Source organism: Rattus rattus, chromosome 10 (genome assembly GCF_011064425.1).
Source record: "Rattus rattus isolate New Zealand chromosome 10, Rrattus_CSIRO_v1, whole genome shotgun sequence".
NCBI lineage: Eukaryota > Metazoa > Chordata > Mammalia > Rodentia > Muridae > Rattus > Rattus rattus.
The window spans coordinates 63,580,495-63,605,262 of record NC_046163.1 but is presented as its reverse complement, the minus strand read 5'-3'; the positions used below and the strand labels follow the sequence as shown (position 1 = coordinate 63,605,262).

The 24,768-nt window shown below is 46.3% G+C and overlaps 2 protein-coding genes across 2 annotated transcripts in view; both read right to left on the bottom strand.

The window, feature by feature from the left end:
- Slc30a10 (solute carrier family 30 member 10) overlaps window positions 1–18,591 on the bottom strand; it is a 33,051-nt gene extending 14,460 nt beyond the window's left edge. The window contains exon 1 of the mRNA XM_032914762.1: window positions 17,882–18,591. Coding sequence (XP_032770653.1) covers window positions 17,882–18,332 — 451 coding nt within the window. The 5' untranslated portion in view covers window positions 18,333–18,591. The remainder of the gene's footprint in view (window positions 1–17,881) is intronic.
- A 4,422-nt stretch (window positions 18,592–23,013) lies between these two features.
- Window positions 23,014–24,768, bottom strand: part of Eprs1 (glutamyl-prolyl-tRNA synthetase 1) — a 68,163-nt gene continuing 66,408 nt past the window's right edge. Inside the window, 2 exon segments of the mRNA XM_032915598.1 lie at window positions 23,014–23,361; window positions 24,132–24,196. Coding sequence (XP_032771489.1) covers window positions 23,211–23,361; window positions 24,132–24,196 — 216 coding nt within the window. The 3' untranslated portion in view covers window positions 23,014–23,210.

Sequence of the window (24,768 nt, the reverse complement as noted above, 5' to 3'; positions counted from 1 at the left end):
TACAGAAAGCACCCAACACACGCTATAGTCCTGGTATGAATAGTAGCACATATATCATAGAATCACTACTAAGTCAACAGAGGAGATGCTAATTCACACCGGAGATGTTTCAAGTGCCCTTCCCAGACCACGGAACCTCTGCAACATGTGACATGTGACAGCAAGAGTGGGGCTGGGAGTACAGCTAGCCTAGCACAGTTGCCTAGCACATGCAGGGACCTGGGTTCAAATCCCGACACTGTAAGAAAAAAAAACCCTACTGGGCTAAAACGTGTCTTCCCTGCTCTTTGTATTTCTCAGTCATTCACGGCTTTAAAAAAAAAAAAAAAAAAAGAAATCAGCAGAAGCATATCACTCATGCCTCCTGGTTAGTCATTCTCCCAGCCAAGGGCAGATAAGAATTGGGCCACTAGCCCAGGAGCAAGACAGTAAGAACTAGGAAGCTAGAGACTGAGGGCCAGGAGTTGTCACAGGTGTCTGACGTCCCTGTCCTCAGCCGGTTCCTGACCATAAAGAAAGGTAAGTGTTCCAGACACTGACAATAAAATGTGCTGTAGAAAAGGAGAGAGAGAGAGAGAGAGAGAGAGAGAGAGAGAGAGAGAGAGAGAGAGAGTTATGTACAGGTTAAGTTTGCATAGGTGTGTGTGTGCACATGTACACTCATGTGGTTAAGATTGTCTTCCTCAATCAGTTCTGTTTTTGGGGGGGTGCTGTGGGTAGGGAGAGAGCATAGTATCTCACTGAACCCGAAACTCTGTGTTCAGCTGGGCTGGGGAGCTGCAGCGTCCCCAGTTCTCCAGTGCTGAGATCACAAGCGTAGACCCTGCTGAGGTTTCCTCGTGGTTACTGGGGATCCAACTCAGGCTCTCACCCTTGCACAGCAAGCACATCACTGCCTGGGCGATCACCGCAGCCCCCACATCCATGTTTCGATTGATTTACATCATCCGGCCTATCTAAGTTACTTGACAGACCCATGGCCGTCTTTACAGTGTCTATTCCCCCGGTTTTGTGTTTACTGAGCTCCTATTTGGAGCCTGGGGTAGGGCGTTTGCAGGCACTGTTAGCTCACTGTGTGAGATACAGTGAGCACGGAATGCCGTATTCCCACCTCACTAAATACTGTTTTATTATAAACTGTTTATCGCTGAAGAAGCGGAAGCCTGGAGATTTTAACCCACCGAGGCAAGATCACACAATCTGAAAACGGCAGGTGCGTGCTGACCAGGCCGTAGGGTACTTGAGGTTTACTTTCTTCACTTACACCAGAATGATTTTTTTCTTTTAAATACTTTTTGTTCTAAACAAGTAGCATTTCATGTGTTTGTTTTCGCTCAGAGATGGGGCCTTGCTGTGTAGCCCAGGCTGGCTTCAAACTCAATCTTCCTGTCTTAACCTCCCAGGGCTGGATTATAAATTCTTGTTTTGATGGCCCAAAACCTGATGCAGTACAGTTCATAAACTCAGGGATTACTATACTCAAAATTCTTTCAGCATAGCATTTTAATCTATCAGTTTTTAAAATGTGACTTTAAAACTAAGTCAGTCAGCTAACGAGAGGTCAGCAGGTACAGGAACTTGGCACCAAGCCTGATGACCTGAGTTCAATCCTGGAAGCCTACAAGGTGAAAGGACTCCCATAAACTGTCCTCTGACTTCTCCCTGGGCACTGTAGCCTACACTCATTCGTGTACACAGACAGACACACTTGATACACACACACACACTCACACACACACACACACAGACACACAGGTACACAGACACAGAGACACAGACTCACACAGAAACACAGACTCACACAAAACACACAGACAGACACACACACACACACATACACACACACACACACACACACACACACACACACAGACACACACACACACACACACACACACACACATACAGAGATAGACACACATAGAGAGAGACACAGACACACAGAGACACAGACACACACAGACATACTACACACATACAGAGATAGACACATAAACACACACACACACATACAGAGATAGACACACAGACACACCAGCCGAGTCCCCCACCCACACACACACACACACACACACACACACACAGACACACAGACACTTACAGGCACACACCACACACACATACAGAGATAGACACACAAACACACAGAGAGAGACACACACACACACATACCACATACACACACAGATAGACACACACAGACACATATAGACACACACCACACACACCCAGACACATGCAGACACCCACACACACACACACACACACACACACACACACAGACACAAAGACATAGATACACACACACCACACAGATAGACACACCACACACACACACATACATAGACACAGAGACACATACACACCGCACACACACACACACACCACACAGATAGACATACACACACACACCACATACACACAGATAGACACACACACACACACACATACATACACACACACACACACACACAAACACACACACCCACACACACACAGACACACACACACACACACACACACACACACACACACACACACACACACACACATACACACACACACACACACACACACACACACACACACACACACAGACAGACACACACACACACAGAGACACAGACACACACACACACACACACACAGACACATACACACACACAGACACACACACACACACCACACAGATAGACACACACACACACACACCACACACATACACTACACACACACAGACACAGACACAGAAACAGACACACACACACACACACACACACACACACACACACACACCACAGAGAGATAGACATAGACACACGCCCCACCACACAGGCATAAATCAATGTGAAGGTTAAAAACTAAGTCAGCCAGCCATGGTCTCTGAAGTTGGGCTGACTTGGAACTAAATCCGAGCTCTGCCGTTTGTTACAAGTCACGTGACCTGGGCAGGGTCCCACATCTTCTTCCTCATTAGTGCTATAGTGGTAACAGGATCTAACTCCTGGGCTGTCATGAGACTCGCAGAGGGAAGCGCAGAGCCATAAAGAAGGTTCAGTAAGTGTTCACGGGTAACTCCTCCATGAGCCGTGCAGTCGGTGGGGAGGAGGTGGAGAGTTCACCAGGACTCAGAGCTTTGGTCTGTCTGACGACTTGAGGGCAGACAGACCAGGCTAGCTGGGATCCTCTGTGTTAGGAACACTGTAGCTCTGGTCTGTGATGACGTCTAGAACAACTTAAAAGATTTACCAACAGCTTCGTTTAAGAAGCAGAGGCTTTATACAAACATTAGGTAAACAATTTCAGGGCTGGTAGGGTGGCTCAGCAGGTAAAGCTCTTCACGGGCAAGAGTGGAGACCTGAGCTCAATCTTTGGAACAGAGGTAAATGTGGGTGGAGAGAGATGATTCCAGAAAACTGTCCTCTGACAGCCACACACACACACACACACACACACACTTTGAAATCCCACCAACTCTAGAGAACAAATCATTGAAATGACAATACTTCCACAGATACAAAACAGGGCAGCCCTTGTCCTTGGCTGTTGAGATTCCTTTCTTCTCTCCCTTCCCACCTTTCTCACTTTTTGAAATACAGGATTGCTCTGTGTAACCCCACTTGTCCTAGAAATAATGTTGTAGAACAGACCAGACTGGACTTGAGCTCAGAGATCTGACTGCCTCTGCCTCCTGAGTGCGAATTAAAGTTATTCACCACCACTGCTGGGCTGAGGTGTTTGTTTTGGGGTCGGGGGGAGGTTGCTGTTGGTGGTGGTGGTGGTGGTGATTTTGATTTTTTTGTTTTGTTTTTGTTATAGATTTGTACAGCGCACCCAGGACAATGAAGGTTTTCCCTCCAAGGGTTTCAGAACACAGCACGTTTGGGAGATTCTTGAGCTGATGTGGTGACTCATCTTTTTTTATGACAGGCCTGTGTGATGTGAACAACAGCATGAAGCCAGCCAGCAGTCAACATCACTTTGAACAGGTCGTTGATAAAGCTGAATGGGTCCTTTGGCCTGTCCCCGGAGAGCAGAGGACATCCGGAATTCACTCATGGTTATGAACACTGTGACTTTCGACTGCCGGTTCTCATCCCTTCTCCAGGTTACAAGGGCAGCCCAGAAAGCCATTACGATGGTGACTGTTGTAGCTTGTTAGCTCAGAAGGATCTAGAATCGCTTAGGAAATACTTTATGTGAGAAAGGATCTGATGGAGCTGACTGACCCACGATCTGGGGTCCTGGCCGCTTGAAAAGGAGACAGGGTTGAGTAGGGTGTGAAAATCTCAATGGTTCCTGACCGAGGGCTCAGAGACCAAAGCCTTGCTTCCTGCTACATGACTTCTTCACTGGGATATTGATTCTCAAAGTCTCAGCCCCTTCCTTCCCTAAACGGCATTTATCGGGGGTTCCTCAAAGCAATGAGAAGAATAACCAACAGAGGAACTCTTGTGCTCAAGGCCTGCGGAGGTGTGGGCATGATTTGTGACTGGAGGAAGAAGAGGAGAGCATTAGAGGCCAAACCAGGAAGTTAGGGAACGCCTCCCATTCAGACTTCAGCACTACATACTGATAACACGTGAAGTCTGATGGGTGCGGGGGAAGTAGTCAGCTGTGAGACTTCTAATTCAGATAAAGGAGAAAGAATCCTCAAAGCTTAAAAGAAAAACAGAAAATTCTGCCTTGTGTTTATTCTAAACCATAGTCTTGATGGCAAGTAAAATTCTGTACCGTTTCATAATTTACAGAAAGATTGTATGTGCTGTGTGAAGCCATCAGAAATAACTCACACGAGCAGCTTTTTCCACTGCTAGGCTATCCTCAAACCTTAGACAACATGAAAGTGAAAATGTCCATTGCCCGAGAAATTATGACATACAGCTGTTCCAATCATCCCTGGTGGCTGAGTGTGGCAGGGAATGCTTCTACACCCCAGCCTTGGGAGGCAAAGATAGAAGGGTCACAAGCTCCAGGTCAGCCTATGCTACAGAGCGAGGCTCATGCCATCCTAGGCAACATAGGGAAACACTGCCTCAAGAACTTTAGCTAAAGCCTCCCAGCAGATGCCTCCACGTACCCAAGGCACTGGTTACGTATCCGTGATGCATCACAAGGACACAGGAGTGAAGATCTCAGATCCAGTCCCAGCTCTGTCAGAGTGAACCTGCCTGTCACTTGTGTTCCCGTTTATGATCTACTCACTCTCTTCCACAGGAATCAAATAAAACAGCATGTGTGCTCAGCTGACAGGACACCCGCTGACAAGCCTCCGGCAGCCCCTCACCATTGGTGTCTCACCACCAACCTCCCCAGAACTGGACTTCCACCGACTACATAGCATGGTAGAGTGTCTTGTGAAGTATTTAGAACATTATGTTTTTCATAAAATCATCTACTTCCCCTTTGCCCAATTAGTCTAATTAGTTTAATTGGCTTAGAACTCATTGGCTACTGGTTAGCACAGTATTTTGAAAACAACATACGTAAAGGCGTAAGGAATGTAGCTCGGTGAACATAGGGCACATGTAAGACCCTGTGTTCAATTCCTGCACCACCACCGCAAACACTAACAACAATAGAAACATCAAAGGCGTAAGGTTGACTGGGCGTTGGAAAGATGGCTTAGTGAAGACCATGTACTGCTCTTGAAGACTTTAGCACCCACGTGAGGTAGTTCGTGACTTGATTATGAGTCCCCACACGGGTAGCTCCAAGCGATTGGGTGCCGTCTCCTGTGCTCTGAAGGCATCAGTGCTCAAAGGGGAACCCAGATATGCATAGTTTATTTTCTAAAACACGTATTTCAATAAACGTATTACAGATCTTCACTCTGAGTTTCTCATTTATGACTGCTGATCGCTATGTATCTTTGTCACCTGTTGGTCAATCGTCGTGAGAGAAAATGCAGAGAGGAAGACACAAGTCCCTACCGTCACAACCCTGTTTAATTTTCAAACGAGGTCTGGAGGCCAATGCAGTCCCTGCTCTTGGACACAAAGATGTTATACAGCCAGACGAGCCCCAGATTCCGCAGCCTTGACTTTCTAATCCATAAAATGAAAATAAAAACCTTGTACCACTTTCTCCGCATGGCTGCTTCAAACATCAGGTCATGAAAGTACAAGGCTTGGCTGCAGGAGTAATCATGAAACCAGACACCTCGTCCACACTGTTGTAGAAAGGAAGCCCAAAACCTCAAATGGATCAGTGAAGAGTTCAGATTGCCTAGAAAATCCTCCCTGCCTCCTTACGGGAACATCCTGTCATCTTGGACAGAGAGACCAGTACTATGGTTATACACAGTATTCCCTAGACTACACTGGGTCTTAGGAAATGGGACACCAGAGCCTTTCTCTTTCTGGGTCCCTGATATCATATGCTAAGTCACTACAGGGGCAAAGTCATGGAGCCAAGCAACCATGGGCTGATGTTTCTTTAAATCATGAAGCCAAAGAAAACCTTTCCCACCTTGTATATTGGTCATCCCAGGTAACAAAAAATTAACATGGCCAATGTTAACCATAGTGAGCTAATCGGGGTTCCTCACCACTGACCACAGGGCTTGGTTAAGGGATGAACAGTTAATCCCAGACAGTTCCTCCGTGTAGAGGTCACCCATGGTCTAGGCCCTACTAAATGAATGTGGAGGAAGAGGAGCTCCTGTTCTTGTCTCAGTGAGCTTGGCCTTGAGGTAGAGTTTAGCGGTAGAGCACCTGTCTAGCACAGAAAGCCCTACGTTATATTTAAAGAAAGAGGAGATGGGAGAGAAGAGAAAAGGAGGGAAAAGAGGAGTGAAGAAGACACAAGGATCTTATTCATGGCCCTGTTGCCCAGATGGAGTCAATTCAGCATTTATTAAATATTAAATTTGTGGGAGCCTGTGCTCTGGAATTAGATCAGGCCAACCTGGGGAGAGAGCAATCTTTCAGAGATAGAAAAGACAAGGTTTCAGAGAGCAATCTGGACTGCAGCTCATGCTCCACCCCAGAAGAGAGGACCAGACTCAGAAAGCAATTAGCACTCACCCCCTTGTGGTGGTTTGAATATGCTTGGCCCATGGAGAGTGGCTCTATTAGGAGGTGTGGCCTTGTTAGAGGAAGTGTGTCACTGTGGGGGTGGGCTTTGAGGGTCCCACTTTGCCCGATGTGGAAGAGAGGCTCCTCCTGGCTGCCTTTGGTCAAGTTGTTGAACTCTCAACTCTTCCAGCACCATGCCTGCCTGAATACCGCCATGCTTCCCACCATGATGATAATGAACTGAACCTCTGCATTGTAAGCCACCCCAATTAGATTTTATAAGAGTTGCTTTGGTCATGATATCTCTTCACCACAGTGAAACCCCAACTGAGACACCCCTAAAGGTATGGATGCTATTTGAAATAAATACAAGTGAGTCATGGCTCCAGTATCCTGTGCCTGTCCCCCCTCACTCCTTGGATGTTTGTGTGTGTAGAAGACAGTCTGTTTGCTCCTTTAGTTCAGAGATCTTCCAGCCATAGTGGAACACTCAAGGAGCTTAATGTGTGGAATCTGTATCCCAGGGTCATTTAGGATGCTAAGATCCTAGACTTGGAGCTTTTTGCCATGTCTGATGGGCTTTCAGGGATCTGTAGGTGAGGCGAGCACGTTGTGCACATGGACATGATGCAAACTGTGTGCAGGCTGTGCAGAACGTTCTGTGAAGATGCGGCCTTTTCTCCTTTTGCTTCCACACAGTGACTTTCATGCTCCTTCCCCCCAGACGTGGGGTCTGTGGGCACAACACTCCTTCCGTCTCATCACATCACCACAGTCTCCGGTCTGAGGAGACAATGGTGCTTCAACTTTGATTGTCCAAACACTCGTCTATGCTTAGAATCCTGTGCCACTCCTAGCTGTGCCCTGAGGCTGCTCTGGCATGAGGAAGCCACACCAAGAGGTTATCTACGATAGGCTGTCTGATCAGCAGTCCTGAACATCTGGACCTTCCAGCCCAGATGCCAGACATAAAGTAAGTGACTGCACGTCCAGCCACAAAAGTATCTGTTGTCCACCAGGCCACCCCCAGCCTCTGAGCCCCCTCAGGTGAGACCTCAGACACTGTGTCTAGGGCAGGCTGTCCACACCGTGTTCTTTCCAGACCCCAATCTGCAGAATGCCTCAGTATAAATTCTGAGGTGTTTTGTTAGACGGAAACTGGGAAAGTCGTGTAGCCACTCAACACGAGCATCTGTGGAACTTGGAACTATTAAGAGAAGCTCAGGGAAATTAGCATAAAACATTTAAGGTATAGCAAACTAAACAAGAATGATTCGGGACTGTTGGGACACATACAGGAAATACTGATTGGAATTCGGAAAGGGCAATGATCATTTGAATTGGGCATAGGGTAGATGATGCGTTTAACCAGAAAGTAAATGTCTTTTGAGTGAGAGTATGCAGCTCAGGAGTGAGGGCTGACAAGATTTGTTTGGACAGCAGTTGCTTTTGGCCGACCCTTAAGACATCGGCTTCGTTCCTCCCCCTGTGATTAGAAAACAAAACAAAACAAATCCATGCTTGAAAACAAATGTCTGACCCAGAAAACAACAAAGAAGAGACCCAGTCCAATAAAAGCACCAGCCTTCCATATGGTGGGGCAGGAAGGAGGCCAAGTGCAGAGCATAATTAAACCGTTGAACCACCAGTACCCAGCTGAGCCTTGGGGAGAGCATGGAGCAGAGCATGTCTCCAGCCTCAGAGCCGGCACGGTGCAGCACTGAGACGCTATGGAGAGGCAGCCTTGAGAAGCAAGCAACCAAGGTAACGAAGGTTCCAGACAACTCCGCTCACAAAGTGATGCTGAGCCTAACATTCGAAACAAATGTGTGTATAGGTGTGTGTCATTGTGAGTGTGTGTGTGTGTGTGTGTGTGTGTGTGTGTGTGTGTGTGTGTGTGTGAGAGAGAGAGAGAGAGGGAGAGAGAGAGAGAGAGACAGGGGCAAGTGCACATGAATAGAGGTCAGGGAAGATGACATTTTCCTGACCTTATTCCTTGAAAACAATGTCTCTCTGAATCTGGGGCTAGGCCACCAGCCAACACCCCTCTGGTCCCCTGTCTACCCATCACCACATGGCTGGGGTAGCAGGTGCTGGAGCAGCCTCTCCTGGTCTTTCTGAATGAGTGCTGGGGATTCTAAGGTCTTCCTGCTTCAACACTCTATGTCCCTTGGAAGTACTTCTGAATCGTCTCCCCGGGTCTGACACTGCCAAGTTTCCAAAATGACCCTTGTCAGAAGTCATGGGCATCCAGCTTGCAGGAAATGCTGAGTTGTGAGAAATTAAATTTACCTATAATAAATGGTCCCCCTTTAGGATGTTTTGTCAAATCTTTGACCTCAGTTTTTTAAAAAAAAATGTGGTGTGAAATCAAACAAATAAAACAACAACAACAAAACCCTCTGAAGCCGGGAGCTGGCAAGGTGCTTCTGTGGTTAAGAGCACTTGCTGCTCTTGCAGAGAACCCAAGCTTAATTCCCAGCATCCACAAGGTGACTTGGTGCCTGTAACTCCAGTTCAATGGCACCCAATGGCCTCTCCTAGCCTATGAGGGCACCAGGCAAGAACATAACTCAGATGTATGTGCAAAACATCCATACACATAATAAAAGCCCAAACCAGAAACCTAGATTTGTAAGCTGAGGCTGGAGTCTGATGTCAAGACACCCGTCCACCAGTCCAGTAAAGAAAAACACCTCACCTCTTAGTTTCCGAGGGCTACATGATTATGTGCATCTTGAAAGACTGAATGTTGCTGGGGGCCATGGGGAGAGTTGCTAGATCCCTCAGTGGAAAATTCAAACCCAAATACAACAACACAATACAGAGAACCCCACTTTTCCAATGGGCGCAGCAAAGAGATTTGTATATATTATTAGGCTTGGTTGTTGGCAGAGAAGACGATCTACGCGGGAGCTGAAGGTGCTATGAGATCGTGGACAAAAATCTTCGCTTCCCACAAAATGATAAGAAGCAATGCTGGGCAGATGTCTTTAAGTGTAGACAACCTAGTTTTGCACCAAAGAGCCTATGGAGTTTGGTCTAGGTTTTTTGAGACAGGGTTTCCCTATATGGCCTAGAACTTGCTACATAGACCAGGCTGTCTCTGCTTCTGCCCCCCCCCCAAGTGCTGGGACTAAATGTGTGTCTGGAAATGTACCCACAAAGAGTGAGAGAGATAGCTCAGAGGTTAAAGAGGACAGGCTGCTCTTCCATGGGACCTCAGTTCAGCTCCCATCACCACATAGCTACACACAGCTGTCTGTAAGTGCAGTCCCAGCAGATCCACTGTTCTCTACTAGCCTCTGTGGGCATTAAACACGCAGGTGATACAGATACACACACAGGCAAAACGCTTGTGTGCAATTCTTTAAAAGCCAACAAAAACATGTAAGATCTTTTTAAGAACTGTTTTAAGATATGCTTATATCCTAGACTTCAACAAAACAAAGTCTCAGGGAAAGATTTCATTGAACATCAATTCACGGTAAGAAAACAAAAAAGAAAAGAAAAAAATGAAGCATACAAACCATCTGTGCTGGTACACACACATTGTTCTCTCAGGAAGCACAGAAAGGAAGGTTACAAGTTCAAGACCAGCCTGGGTTACATAGGCAACCCTGCCTCAAAAACAGAAAGTGGGAAAGCCAGACATTTAGAGAGAAACGGCAGACTCGGTGAACAGCACCCTCAGGTGTGCAAGACCAGTGCTGAGATGACCAGGAGCCTGGTATAAAACGTGTGCTTGTTAGAAAGAAAAAACCCCTGCATATGTGAAGCCTTAGGTTTGATCCCAAAATAAAAAAAAAAGAAAAGATTTAAAATTAAATGGTTAAGGTTGGAGGAGGGAGACAGCAATTGGGATATAAAGTGAATAAATAAAAAAAAATAAAAATTAAAAAAAACTGAAGCTACCCCCAGCCAGGCGTCAGTGTTGAGGTCCCTAATGAGAGGGCTGGAACCGCCCCTGCCAACTCAAGGAAGCCCAGGGACAACCTAGGACTTCTGCCACCAACTGGCAGCAAGCAGTCATTTCAGTCATCAGCCTGTTGGGGAAGACAGCCAGACTCTCACGGCTCCTCAGTGTCCAGGATCCACCAGAGAATCTTTCTTCCCACTAAACACTGGGAGAATTGCAACTTGAGTATAAAAGACGTTCTTTCTGAGGCAGCAGAAGTGTTCTCTGGTTCAGAAGGAGGTTTAAAGTTGCCAGTCATACAGAAATGTGTTGGCGGGTAGTGATGGACATACTTGAAATATGAAAATATGAAAATATAAAAGGAAGCGGAAGGCTGAGGAGACAGGCTTTCCTAAGAAGCATGAGGACTGGGGGTTCATTTGCAAAGCCCACGTAAACAGTCAGATGTGCCGGAACACTTGGAATCCCACAGCTGGGGAAGAAGGGACAGGAGGATCCTTGGGTTCTCTGAGAGACCGTCTCAAACACACAAGGTTGGGAGAGCCCGGGAAACAACACTGGAGGTTGACCACTGGCCACCGCACACATAAACATGTGTGAGCACACAACACAAACAAACAACAACCAGAAACCTTAACACAGAAACCAAACCAAACCAACAACAAAGAACAAATATGAATGAGCTCGACAGAAGAAAAGAATTTAGAGAAGGAATCATGAATTCTCAGAAAAAAATCTGAGCAATGGAAAATAAAAATAAGGATGAGGGGAGGGAGGAAGAAGGGAGGCAAAGAATAGAGCCTGGGGAGGAAAAAGGATAAACTAAAGATGCTCTCAGCCCCACAGTAGAAGCTCACAGTAATTCAGAGTGACACCTGCGGTGACTACTGGCAGGGCCACACTTCAAGATGTCCTCAAAAATACAGCAGAAAATCCAAGAGCAAAACTCTGAAAGCATTCAAGGAAAGCAAAAAAGGAAAACAGAGAAAACAGTTTAGAAGACCAGGAAGGAGATGGAAAAACAGCAGATGTGAGCCACGTGCAACAAGCGAGTGGAATATAAGTGGTTTAATAACAATGAAAGTCAGCTGGTGCTTATGCAGAGGGCAGCGGCCACTGAGGTCTGAGCAAGTCCAGTGGATCTCAAAAGCATTGTCTGAAAGAGGAAAAACACTTTGGAAGGTTCCCAGGGATTCCCAGCAGACTGATACAGCATTGACCACCAAGACGGTGTGTGTGTGTGTGTAGATTCGTGCTGTCTGTAGCAGAGGTGGAGTGGTGGGTATGGCTGCAGAACACAGCAGGAGGATTTCCGGGGCTGTGACACTCCCAGACCTTGGGTGGTAGTTACAGATCTACATGCAGGACGTCAGTTTCTTTGTTTTGATTTGGTGTTACGGTTTTACTCATGCAGACTAGACAAGATGTCTGTGAAGACTCTCAGTATTCTAGTTGCAATTTTTTTTAATCTTGAAAGGATAGTAGTTTTTGTGGATTCTTTGACATTTTCATGCATAATGATCGGATTGGCCCCCAACTCTCCCCACAACTCCTGCCCACACCGCACACTTCATTCCCAACTCCCTGTCCTCACTTAAAAGAGTCTACTGAGTGCAATCTCATGCTGCTCTTATGCACAACATGGGACTCTGGATCAGAAGTCCTTTTGATCTGAAGCTAATGGGCAGGTTAATAAGTACGAGAGAGAGGGGGGAGAGAGGGAGAGAAATTTGAAGACCTATCAGGAGGTACACCTGGGTCACACTTTCACCACTGCTTTTAAAAGACACACTGTGGTGCCCAGGCTATTCTGAAACTTCAGGCTCTTCAGGCTGAAATGATACCTTAACCTTCTGAGCAGTTGAGGTGACAGATATGTGTGCTCCCGTGACAAGCTCACAAAAGCATTTTGCAAAAGGGAATTATTTGCATTTTAAGCTGTTAAAGCTCTCTCTCTCTCTCTCTCTCTCTCTCTCTCTCTCTCTCTCTCTCTCTCACACACACACACACACACACACACACACACACACACACCCAGTAGGATGGTCAGTGGGTACGGCACTTTGTGCCGAGCCGGTCTATCTGAATCTAATCTGGAGTGAGTGTTCTATGAATGTTTTGCTGAGAACTTTGCATCTGTCATCAGCTTTGTCTTCACAGCATGCACCAGGTGTGGGTATCCCACCTCATCCGTGACAGAGTTGAGAGCTAAGAAACTCTCAGGCGGACACGAGGCCTGGACCTAGGATTGGATTCACCATGAACTCATTCGCATTCCCAGTGTTCGTCTGTGACCATCGCAAATAGCTCTGCGTGTCACAGTTATTTTCCTTTGTTTCGGCGTTTCCTTTGGACCCTGCATGAAAAATCAGAATAGGAACTGTTCCCTCTCACTAATTAGTTTGTGAAACACAGACTTCTCCAGCTGCATGTAACTGAGCTGTCATTATGCTCGCATGCTGTCCACAAACACTTATTCTTCATTAATATTTCATTTGGGTAACAGAGAATTCCCCACACATTAGGATAAAATGTCTGAGAGTGTAGAGCCAAGCTCTTGTTTCCTTCTGTTGAATTTGATTCACATTTGAAACAGCACTGATTTCCCAGTCTTCCCTAAGTCTTTCCTATTCACTCCTGGAACTGCTCCAGAACCCTTTAACGGGCAGAAGAGATGAGGGGTTAGCCAAGCGGCACAAACATAGAGAAGGGGATGCTGGGAAATTCACCAGCATCTGGTGAGAGAGAAGGCGGGAGCTATGGCATATGCTCACACCTGCTGCTTCTCCAAACTTGTGAACATAAGTAGGCAAGCAAGAGTGACTGTCTCTGGGACCCTACACCCCGTGTCCCCTAAAATGACCATGAATGCCCAGCATGGCTGCCCACGAGTACGCCTCTTTCCAGTTTGAAGTACCAGGTTCTATAAGTATGTACTTTTTTCTCTTTGCTTTCATTTTTTGCTTCTGTTTTTATGTTTAAAATATAGCTCAGGGTACTTTGAAATCATAAGCCTCCTGCCTCAGCTTTCCAAGTGCTGGGGCTACATGTAGCTTGTAGCACGTGAAAGTTCTTACGTGTAACTTATTCCATGATATTCACCTCCAAGGGAAAAATTCTCCCTCGCCTCTCCTAAACCCAGAGACTGACCTCCCTCTCAGGAAAGGAATCTTATTTGCTTCTGCCGTGCACAGCACTACCCGCGGGAAAGTCATGGGGTTCATCTAGAAGTTGTACAGAACAGCATTCAAACCTGCCAAGACCACCTGCAACGTAACCACAGTTCACATTATAGATAACTTACATGTAAATTATTTCATGCTCAAGTAATTTACAGTGTGAGGTATACACCTGTAGCCCGGCTTCTGAGGCAGACGGAAGCAGAATAGCTGAGAGGTACCGGCCAGCCTGAACTGCAGAGCACATTTAGGGGCAGATGGGGCTGGGATTTTTAGCTAAAATGAAAGGCAGAGTGAAAATACAAACCTAAGGGAAAGATGAAGAAAATATTATCTTAAAGTCCAAAATGTTGATGGTTTTACGGGTAAGGGTGGTTGGTGAACAGAGCAGAGGGTGGAGGTGAAAACAGACCCAAGGGAGCCAGTGTCACCGGCCACTCTGTGGCTCCTTCCTTTCCTCGTTTCCCCCTCCTTCCCCCCCTCCCCCTTCTCTTCTCTGTCCCCACTTCCCGTCCTTCTTTCTTCTCCTCACACTGGATTATAGCTGTATGCCACTACTCCTGGCTTACAAACTGCCTTTCTTTTTAAAAGATTTGTTTATTTATTATATATACGTACACCGTAGCTGTCCTCAGACACACCCGAAGAGGGCGTCAGATCCCATTACAGATGGTTGTGAGCCACCATGTGGGTGCTGGGAATTGAACTCAGGACCTCTGGGAGAGCAGTCAGTGCTCTTAACCACTGAGCCATCTCTCCAGCCCACAAGTTGTCTTTTTAAAAAACTAAATTTTAATTATGAATTTATTCATCATCGTCTCTGGGTCAGGGTCTCCCACTGTGGTGTGGGCTTTGCACATTTAATATTGCTACTTCAGTCTCTTGAATGTGTGGGATACTCAGCCTCAAAGTTCCCAGCCCTGAGTTTTCTGCTGAAAGGTGTTCTGCTGAAGCTCTCTATGCCCTTGACTGGAACTGAACATGTGACGCTGGTATACATGGGCCTTTATTTTGAGCTGAAGTGATTTTGTGTGGCTTACTTCCTAATGCCAGGATTACACTTCACTCTACGTCCTTCCTAAGAGAGCTCGGACTTGCCACTTAGGTGCCCTGGGTAGTCTAGGATGTCCTGAAACCTATGTAAATTGGGCTAATCTCCAAACTTACTATCTTCCTGCCTCAGCATTTCCACTGCTGGGTGTGCAGGCATGGGCTTCCAGATACTATTCTTTAAAAAATGTTTTCTCCCAGGTTAAAGGAAACTGCTGCCTGTGCACAGCTGATTGTCCAGCAAGGCTTGCTCCTCAAATCCAGGGATGTGTGTGACCTCGACAGATTGTCTGATAACATGGCATTCAACTTAATGGTCCTCTTGTGTTTCCCTTCTCTGGTATCAAACATCGGGTATGTCTGGCTATACTAGACTGGTCAAAACAGTCACAGAAACAAGAGGTTTGCCAAGTAGAAACTCTCACTGGCTTCAGACTCCATAACAGTGATGGATCCTGCCTGAATTCTTCAGTTCACAAGCACCTACTAAAGTACAGAAGCTAGGTTGATGTGTTAGCATACATCTGAAAACCCAGACTTGAGGAGGAGGAGGATCACAAGTTCAAGGCCAACCCGGGTTATATAGCAAAGTCCTATCTAAAACACAAATGAAAGCTGTTTTTCCCCTATTGTTTATAACTCTTGTTATGTTAATGCGGAAAAATTAATAATAGGTCTTAAAACATGAGCCAACTGATAATGAGCTGATGTCAGTTTATAAAATTTAACTTATATAAACATTTATTCTTTAAGTTCATTAGTAATAAGGGCATTGAAATGTGGCTTCAAAACACTGACAAATGTAAATTTTGGTATATCAGTGGTGATAATCCCTAAAGCAAACTGGAAGGTTCAAACATTGAAACATAGAAGATTAAGTAACACCAAAAGCTAACAGAGTGAGAATGATCACAATGGCTACGGCCTTATACCAGCACCATGTTACGGTTTTAGCATAGCACATGATCAAAGACAAGACAGCAGGGAACTAAAGCCACAGAGACTCCAGGTGAGTACCATGTTAAGCCTCTGACTAGCATTCAGTCAGACATAACACACCAAAACAGACAATTTCCCAAGCGCGAGCTAAGAATTAACGAAAAACAGTTTGGTTTGTAAAGTGGAACTGTATCTGCGTGTTTCTGCGTGCGTCCGAGTCTCCTGAGTGCTTCTGCTAGGTTATATTCCAGAATAAAAGCAAACAGAATTTTAAGGAACGCCTGAGGCCCTAAGTGTAAGGTCGAATAAGGCAGTGGCACTTGCCAACACTGGCGTCATCACGATTTACATTTACAGAACAATCACATGTACGAACCAGACCCTCGACTGGCAGCTTCCGTTAGATATTTAATAGAGCCAGGACATAAGGTCTTGAGTTGCCTGATAACTGTCTTTTAAAAGGGATGGCCCTGACTAATTTTAAACATTCAGCTGAGTACAGATCAAGATTACCTGTTCACCTCCACAGTTAGCAACAACACGGGTGCTCGAACAGGTCCTCTGCCAGCAGAGACGGCTGGAGGACTTGGCAGCTCTCCTTAGTAGAGACAGTGGAACTGCAACGAAGACTGCAGTTATGTGAAGAGGCCCCCAGACTATCAGATAACGCCCCTACTAGTGAGAAGGAAGCCGGCCAGCATTAAAGAAGTCTCTTTTTTTTTTTTTTTTCTTCTTTTTTCGGAGCTGGGGACCGAACCCAGGGCCTTGTGCTCGCTAGGCAAGCGCTCTACCGCTGAGCTAAATCCCCAACCCATTAAAGAAGTCTCTTAAGGAGTAACTGATACTAGATTCTGTGTTGTGATTAAAAAATTAAACAAGCCTTTATCAAGTTTCTGCCCAGTGCTATAACCAGTGACATTTTATGTGGGACCTACCATCTCCATATGGCAAATCCCGGAGAATCAGGTGGTGGAGACTCTTACCATTGCCTGTGCTATGGTCCTGATTGGACTCTGCTGATCTGATCTGCTCACAATATAGAACTCCTAAAAGAACCGCAGGACATTTCTCTAAAAGTTTCTCTCTCTCTCTCTCTCTCTCTCTCTCTCTCTCTCTCTCTCACACACACACACACACACACACACACACACACACACACACACACACACGCATACAGGCACACACGATAGCACACACGCCCCCTCTTGTGGGAATAAAAACCATGGTCCCACTTACTAAAGGAACACTTAGTCTCTTCCAAGAGCTAGTTTGATCTTGTAATGGGTAACCCAGTTAACTTATTTCTCAACATTTGAAAGTATTTTCCAAGAACAAATGCTCAAAACCACCCGTGAATGTTTCTATCCATAAATGAGATTTTTCTACATCATCCTATCTCTCTCCTCACTCTCTGTAACGTCACCCCCCTAACATACTCCTGCTAGCTGTCTGATACACTGACATTTTTAAAACATGTTTTATGGAGACATTGATATAGTAACATTCTATTCAAACCTGGCCATGTCGCAGCTGGATAAACCAAAGTGAGTCACACGGGAGACTTTTCAGTTGCTCTGTAGTCCCTCTCCACCTGTCTAAACACACTTTTATTCACAAGGAACTTCAGACTGAGAGCAATCCTATTGTAAAGTCACAGGAACGAGAAGCGCCCATAAAGAACAGATCTTCTGAGGCCCTTCGGAGGCCCCTCGAATGGGAAGAACGGCTGCTAGAATCAACAAATTTGCCACTGTCATCTGGAGGGAGGTATTTACCTGCTTCGGTGTCTGTCTGGGGCCTCGGCCCTGAGCAGTAACAGCATTCTAAGAAGATGACATAGTTAAGAACATTGAAAAACAGCCCGATGACTCCGGCACTGAGAACCAGCAGGGGCTCCTCTGTCTTCTGCGGACTGATGTACCTTTTGATGGCTTCTACCAGGATGCTAAACATCAGGGCCACAGCAAACACGGAATTGCCAAATGCCCCTAGGACATCTGCCCGGAGAAAGCCGAAGGTGCTCTTCCTATGCTGCCTGATGTTGCTGGCCCTGACGCCGAACAGTCCGATGATCATAGACAACAAGTGGGAGAGGACGGCGAAGGCATCAGAGGCCAGGGAGAGGGAGTTGCCTATGTGTGCGATCACTAGCTCCAGCACAAACAGGACCACGCTGACCACGCACATGAGGATCAGACGGAAGCTCCGGCCCGAGTATCGCCCCATAGCTGCGGCAGCTCCTCTTTCTCAGGAAGGCAAGAACTCCTAGCAGACTTAAGAGATTACAACCCCTGGATAACTCTCTCCTTCAGCTTTTCAGCGCCTGTCATATTTGAAAATCACCTTTTATAGGCTGCTATAAAGTCATAAAGCAGTTTAAAGGGCAATTAAGCAAGAGATGTCACGTGAGCCTGGGCTTGTGGAAATGGAAGTCACTGGCTTCAGGTGTAGACTGCAGAATTGTTTGTTTGGATGTTTAATTACAGGCTTCATGTCTTTCCATCCTGCAGGAGCTCATCCATAGGCAGAGCCCTTCCAGCCCCTGGCAGCTCATACTAATGGCTCTTGTAAAGCAATCTGTTTGGCATCAATGGCCATCCACGTCTTGTCTCCTAGGTGTGTAGTTTTGAATGTAATCTGTGTGAGATGAAATGTTCTAGGGTTGCCAATCCAGAGCTATACCAAGCAAACGGTCATTCTCGTTTTGCCCACTGACCTCTCACCTGGGTCAAATGGTTGAGACGCCTACTTAACACAAGGAAGTGGGGTTGGGGATTTAGCTCAGTGGTAGAGCGCTTGCCTAGGAAGCGCAAGGCCCTGGGTTCGGTCCCCAGCTCCAAAAAAAAAGAACCAAAAAAAAAAAAAAAAAACAAAACACTGAAGTGGACCTAGCTGTCAGGTTCTCCCTGCATTCCTCAGTCCCCACCTGTGAAGGGGTCCTCCTGGCTGGCACACCCTGCCTACTACCCCGAACTTTCCAGTTTATGCGGCTGGGCTGCTCTTCGCTGCAAAATCCAACCATTTGGTTACCTGCTCATTCTTTTACCCTTAGGCCTCCTGGCAACTGCGCCTGGCTCCCCTCTCTCCTCCCCACATGGACCAGCTGAGTCTGGACTCTCCCTGATGTCCCTGTCACTAGCTGTGCTCTCCCACATGGCTATAATTAACCTCCCCCCCCCATACCTAGGAATGGTCATCTTTTTTTTTTTTTTCCATTCAATCCCCAAGTAAGCTATCCCACTTCCAGTCTTCATAAGGAAGGCAAGAAAATCATCCCCAGTGGTCAGGAAAGGTTCAGACCTTCAAACTGGAGGAGCTACTGACACAATGTTTCAGGAAGAAAGCCAGATAATGACTTAACTGATGGAACGAATTTGGATTCTACTTAAAAAACACCCTATCCTGTAGGCACTTAACAGCTTTTAAAGCTCAGTAGTTGTCAAGTGGCCTATATTGTTTGGAATAGCCGCCTACTGAATAGCTTTTCTGAATTAAAAGGGGTTTGCTTTAATCACTTATTGAACGGAAGTTAGCATGCATGTGTCAGTGGGCCCGTGTGGAGGTCAGAGAACTACTTGGACTCTGTTCTCTCCTGCTACCAAGTGGGTTCTAGTGATCATCTTCTAGACAGTAGGAGTGATGAACTACAAGAAAGGCTGTCAGAAAATGAAAGGGTAGAAGCATCTGTCTCCCTAGTCATTCTTAAAGCTACTACGCTGGGTACCATGGCTACATGACAGGTGACGAATAACTACAACAGGGGTGTTTTTCTCACAGCTGACCAATATTCTTTCCCTTCAGTTGTTTTATGAAGAATTCTGCACTCAAGACTCAGAGCTGTATAACCAGCAGCCCAATGAATTGCGCTGACTGTCCAATCCCTACAAAGCCTTCGTGTATGTGATCCACAATGACATTATTTGAAAGTTCTTTCACGAAGGACTAGAACTTGCTAAGGTGTATAAACACAGGTGCCCTAGTGGACTTGGATCGGAGCCAATAGCATATCCACCTTGCTGTCTTTTGCAGCAGTGAGCACTGGGTAAGTCGCCGCTCTTGTGACTCTAACTCATGTAGTCTGCCTCTGAATTCATGGGTTCCACATCTGAAGATTCAACTGACTTCAGGTTAAAAACAACTGAAAGCTGGGTGTTGTTGGCACACACCTTTAATCCCAGCACTTGGGAGGCAGAGGCAGGTGGATCTCTGTGAGTTTGAGGCCAGCCTGGTCTAGAGCTAGTTCCAGGACAATCAGGGCTACACAGAGAAACCCTTTTTCAACAAAAACAAACAAAAATTGGAAATGGCATTTAATACTTACATGGAAACTTAAACAATGTAACAACTATTTACATAGCACTGGATGTGGTAGATGACCTGATGATAATTCTAAAGTGCAGGCCAGGAGTTCAGACTACATGGGAATACTCTACCAACTGTGTATACGGGACCTGAGCTTTGGTGGACTTCTGTGGTATGGTCCTGGGACCACATCTTCCATAGAGCCCAAAAGATAACTATGTCTGGCTTCTGGCTGTCGATTTAAAGCAAACAGTCTCTACACCCTCTTAAAAAAGCAGCCACACTTCTCACTTTGGTCATTTCAGGATGAGGCCAGGCTAGTTTCAAACCCACTATGAAGCCCAAGCTGACCTCAAGATTTTCCTGCCTTAGCCTCTCAAGTGCTAGGAGCTCAGACTGGCATCACACCTGGCAGATTAGCACCCTTTAAGATATGAAGCTTGAAAAAGTTTTGATATGTTAGCTGACCCCCAACTTTAGAAACAATCCAATTTATCAGAGATGTAACTTTAGTGAATGATTCCTATTTTGTTTTAACTAGAGTTCCTTCAAATGATAACCTTTGGAAAGGGGCGGGGGGCAAACTCCAGGCTCTTACGTGTTTATTCTACCCACCAGAAACTTCAAAAAAATAATTAAAAATTAAAAACAGCTCCAGAGGGGTTGGGGATTGGTGGTAGAGTGGTAGAGTGCTTGCCTAGCAAACGCAAGGCCCTGGGTTCGGTCCCCAGCTCCTGGGGGGGGGGGAACAGCTCCAGAGGCCCACTCCCCTCCCGGATGATCTAGGGTCACAGTATAAAATATAAAATGTGTGATCTATGTTTTATAATTTTGCCATGAATTAGAAAAACAAATCAAAATAAACAATTCCATCTCTCATGTCTACTAGTTTTCTCCAAATCAACATGTACATTTAAGAGGACAAACTTCACTACGACTAAAGCCACGTATAGTTGGCCCTGTGAAATCTGTACCAGCCGTGTATGATGGCGAGGCTTTGTTCTAATGATCTCAATGTGCAAGCAGAGGAACCTGGAAGTAGGTGCTTGACTTTTCCCCATTTTCCAAAAACCAGTTTACACTGGTCTGAGGATGGAAAGACAAACATCCGCAGCCGTAAGAAACTGACTCAGAGCACAGTATATGGCTCAGATCAGCGTGGAGAGCTTCCCACCAGGTATCCTTCTCTAGTGCTCAGTGTTTTAGAGACCGGCAGGGCCATCCTGACACGGAGCTCACTAACTGGCTAGACTGGTGAGCCGGTAAGGCCCAGACCTTCTTGTCTCTGTTCTCAAAGCTGGGGTCACAGGGTGCCAGCAGGGCTGGGACTCAGGGCTGCACCTGCCCTAGAGGCACTTTACTTCCCGGCTGCCTGCTCACTTCCTGTTGGTACAGGAAGTGCAGCCTGCCTTTGCATCCCATCCCCTCCCTCCTCTGTCACTACTGAGATCGCACTCTCCAAAGCATGGCACAGAATCTAATCTCTTTAAACGGCTCTTCTGTTCTGACAGACTGTCCTGGGCAGCTGACATGAAAAGAAGTGCTGAGACAAGGCCATTTACCAGCTGTCGGAGGGTGGGGCAGGAGCATCAGCCTGGCTACACAGTGTCTCAGCAGACAGGCACATGCTTCAAACTCCATCGATTTATCCTCAGACTTCCCTGGCAAGACATGGTCTCCCAAGCAAGTAAATAAATGTTAAAAAAAATTTTACTAAGTAGGCTTCAAATGAGGTACAAAACGCATCTGCAGGCAACAGGCAGAGGAAACTGCAGGAGAAAGGCAGGTCTTGGTTGCACTAAAGAATATGAACAGGTAGTCAGCCAGATTAGGGAAAAGTGTTTATAATTTGGCCTGTAAATGGTAAATGGTGAGAACTATAAAGTGATTTCAGGGGGAAGAAAAACTGTCTTAACTGTACACTGGGAAAACCACGACACCCTTGAAATCCCGGAGCCTGGCTTGGTGTTCACTCTCCAAGAATGTCTAAGACCGGAAGACAATGGAAGCAACAGCAGCCTACTTTGCCAGCATTAACAATCTGGAGGAGGCTGCCTGGGATAACTCAAATTCTGGGTTAGTGATGGAGTTTATCTTATCAGTATTAATCTCCCAAGCAGGAGGAAATGGGCTCGGGATGGAGGGGTGAAATATCTGGGTGACAAATGACCCAAAATGTTGATGAAACACAAATCACAGGAGAGCTCCGAGCTGCTGATAAAATGGGACTTAGGAGGCTACTGACGCTTCTGACACTGTGGGAAGAGCAGAGAAGCCATGGTGAGGAGGCCAAGTCAGAAAAAGCCAACCAAAGACATCACTAGGAAGAGGGCTGGTGTGCCCCACAGCAGGCACAGAGGCGCTTAGCATCGTGTGGCATGGGATACAGGATCAGATGTGCAGGGCTTGCAGGCTGCTCCTTTCTGACCTCAATGATATGCTTCGGTGGGGTGAGTGGGAAAGGGAGCTGTGAAGGGGACCGCACTCTTTCTGAGGTGAGGACAGCTTCTTGAGAGTCACGGAGCTTACCCTGCACTTAGTAGGTGTTCAAGACCATTCTTGTATGTATAACTCTGCTATTGCAGGATGAACCGAATACATAAAATACAATTAGTTCATGGTTTTTATTACCCTGGCTGTTTACAGAAAAGTATTTTCCACTGTTAATTTGGGCATAAGAATAGCTGTTTATCTTGTGACCTTTTTAGAAGTTTTAAAAAACGAAAAAGAAAAACTGTATCTGAGAAGATCTTTGTATCATTGGTTTTAAAAAAAGGACGGGAGAGGCTTCTGTTTCATCCATCAGTAACTCCGACCAAACAAGGTGTAGAACTTGGCAGGATTCTTGCCACAGACACACATGGCTCCTGGCTGCAGCTCACACAGAGGGTTGAAAGGAATGCAAAGGCTTTTGGCTCCCATGGATGGAGCACCAGGTTCCACATCCTGATCCCTGGAGTTCAAGAGACAGAAGTGAGTCACAAAACACTCACAGGAGGAAATACAGGGACAAGGTGTGGAGCAGAGACAGAAGGAAAGGCCATCCAGAGACTGCCCCACCTGGGGATCCATCCTATCTGCAGACACCAAACCCAGACACTATTGCCGATGCCAAGAAGTGCATGCTGACAGGAGCCTGATATAGCTGTCTCCTGAGAGGCTCTCCCAGAGCCTGACAAATACAGAGGCGGATGCTTGAAGCCAACCACTGGACTGAGAAAGGGGTCCCCAATGGAGGAGTTAGAGAAAGGACTGAAGTAGCTGAAGGGGTTTGCAACCCCATAGGAAGAACAACAATATCAATCAACCAGACCCTCTAGAGCTCCTAGGAACTAAACCACCAAAGAGTACACATAGGGGGATAGAGGGGACAGGACCCATGGCTCCAGCTGCATATGTAGCAGAGGATGGCCTTGTCAGGCACCAAAGGAAGGAGAAGCCCTTGACGCCCCAGTGTAGGGGAATGCCAGGGTGGGAAGCAGGAGGGAGTGGGTGGGTGAGCACCCTCCTAGGAGCAAGGAGAGTGGATGGGATAGGGGGTTTCCTGAGGGGAATCCAGGAAAGGGAATAACATTTGAAATGTAAATAATTAAAATATCAAAAAAAATCAACCAATAAAACTGGATATGAAGGGCAGAAACAAAGAGAGAGAGAAAGAAGCATCGAGTGAGCCCCTACTGTGCACTGCGCACTCCCGGGCTCAGGGGATCAGGTGACACTCACCTGGCCGTTGTCTTTTTGATCCAGTCCTCACAGTCAATTTCCCCACAGAACGGAATCTGTGCAACCTGGTAAGAAAAGGAAAAGCAATCTGCCGTTACAGCTCCCAGAGAAGTAGCTGAGTTCTCTTTTCACCGGTCAAGCAAAAGGGGTGGGTGTCCCCGGCGTCTGGGGTCTAGTACCTTTGCAAACACACTGGGAACTTGGCTCAGAAGTACACAAAAGAGCAAAGACTGGTATTTCACACCAAACAAAATCTATACAGTCATAAAACTAGACACAGGTCATGTGTGTAACACACTAAAGTGTCTGCATAAACTGGCTATGACATGGCGAGCTCAGTGACAGTTCCTCCACGGGTCCACAGACCTGGCCATCAGGAGGAGGGAAGGGGGTGATGAAGAGAGTGATGTCAGGGTAAGGTAACAGCAACAGCTAGGTCAGGGAAGGCGCGCGTGATCCCACGTGCTTCTAACGTGGTAGGAGTGAGTGAATAAGTTTTCAAGTACAAAGGCTTATAAAAGACAAAAATCATTTAACTGGAAAATCAACGTTTCAATTTTTATTGGACTGGTTAATAATGGGAGAATCAAGAGTGGCATTTTATTTGATTCTGAAATTCACTTCCTATTTGAAAATG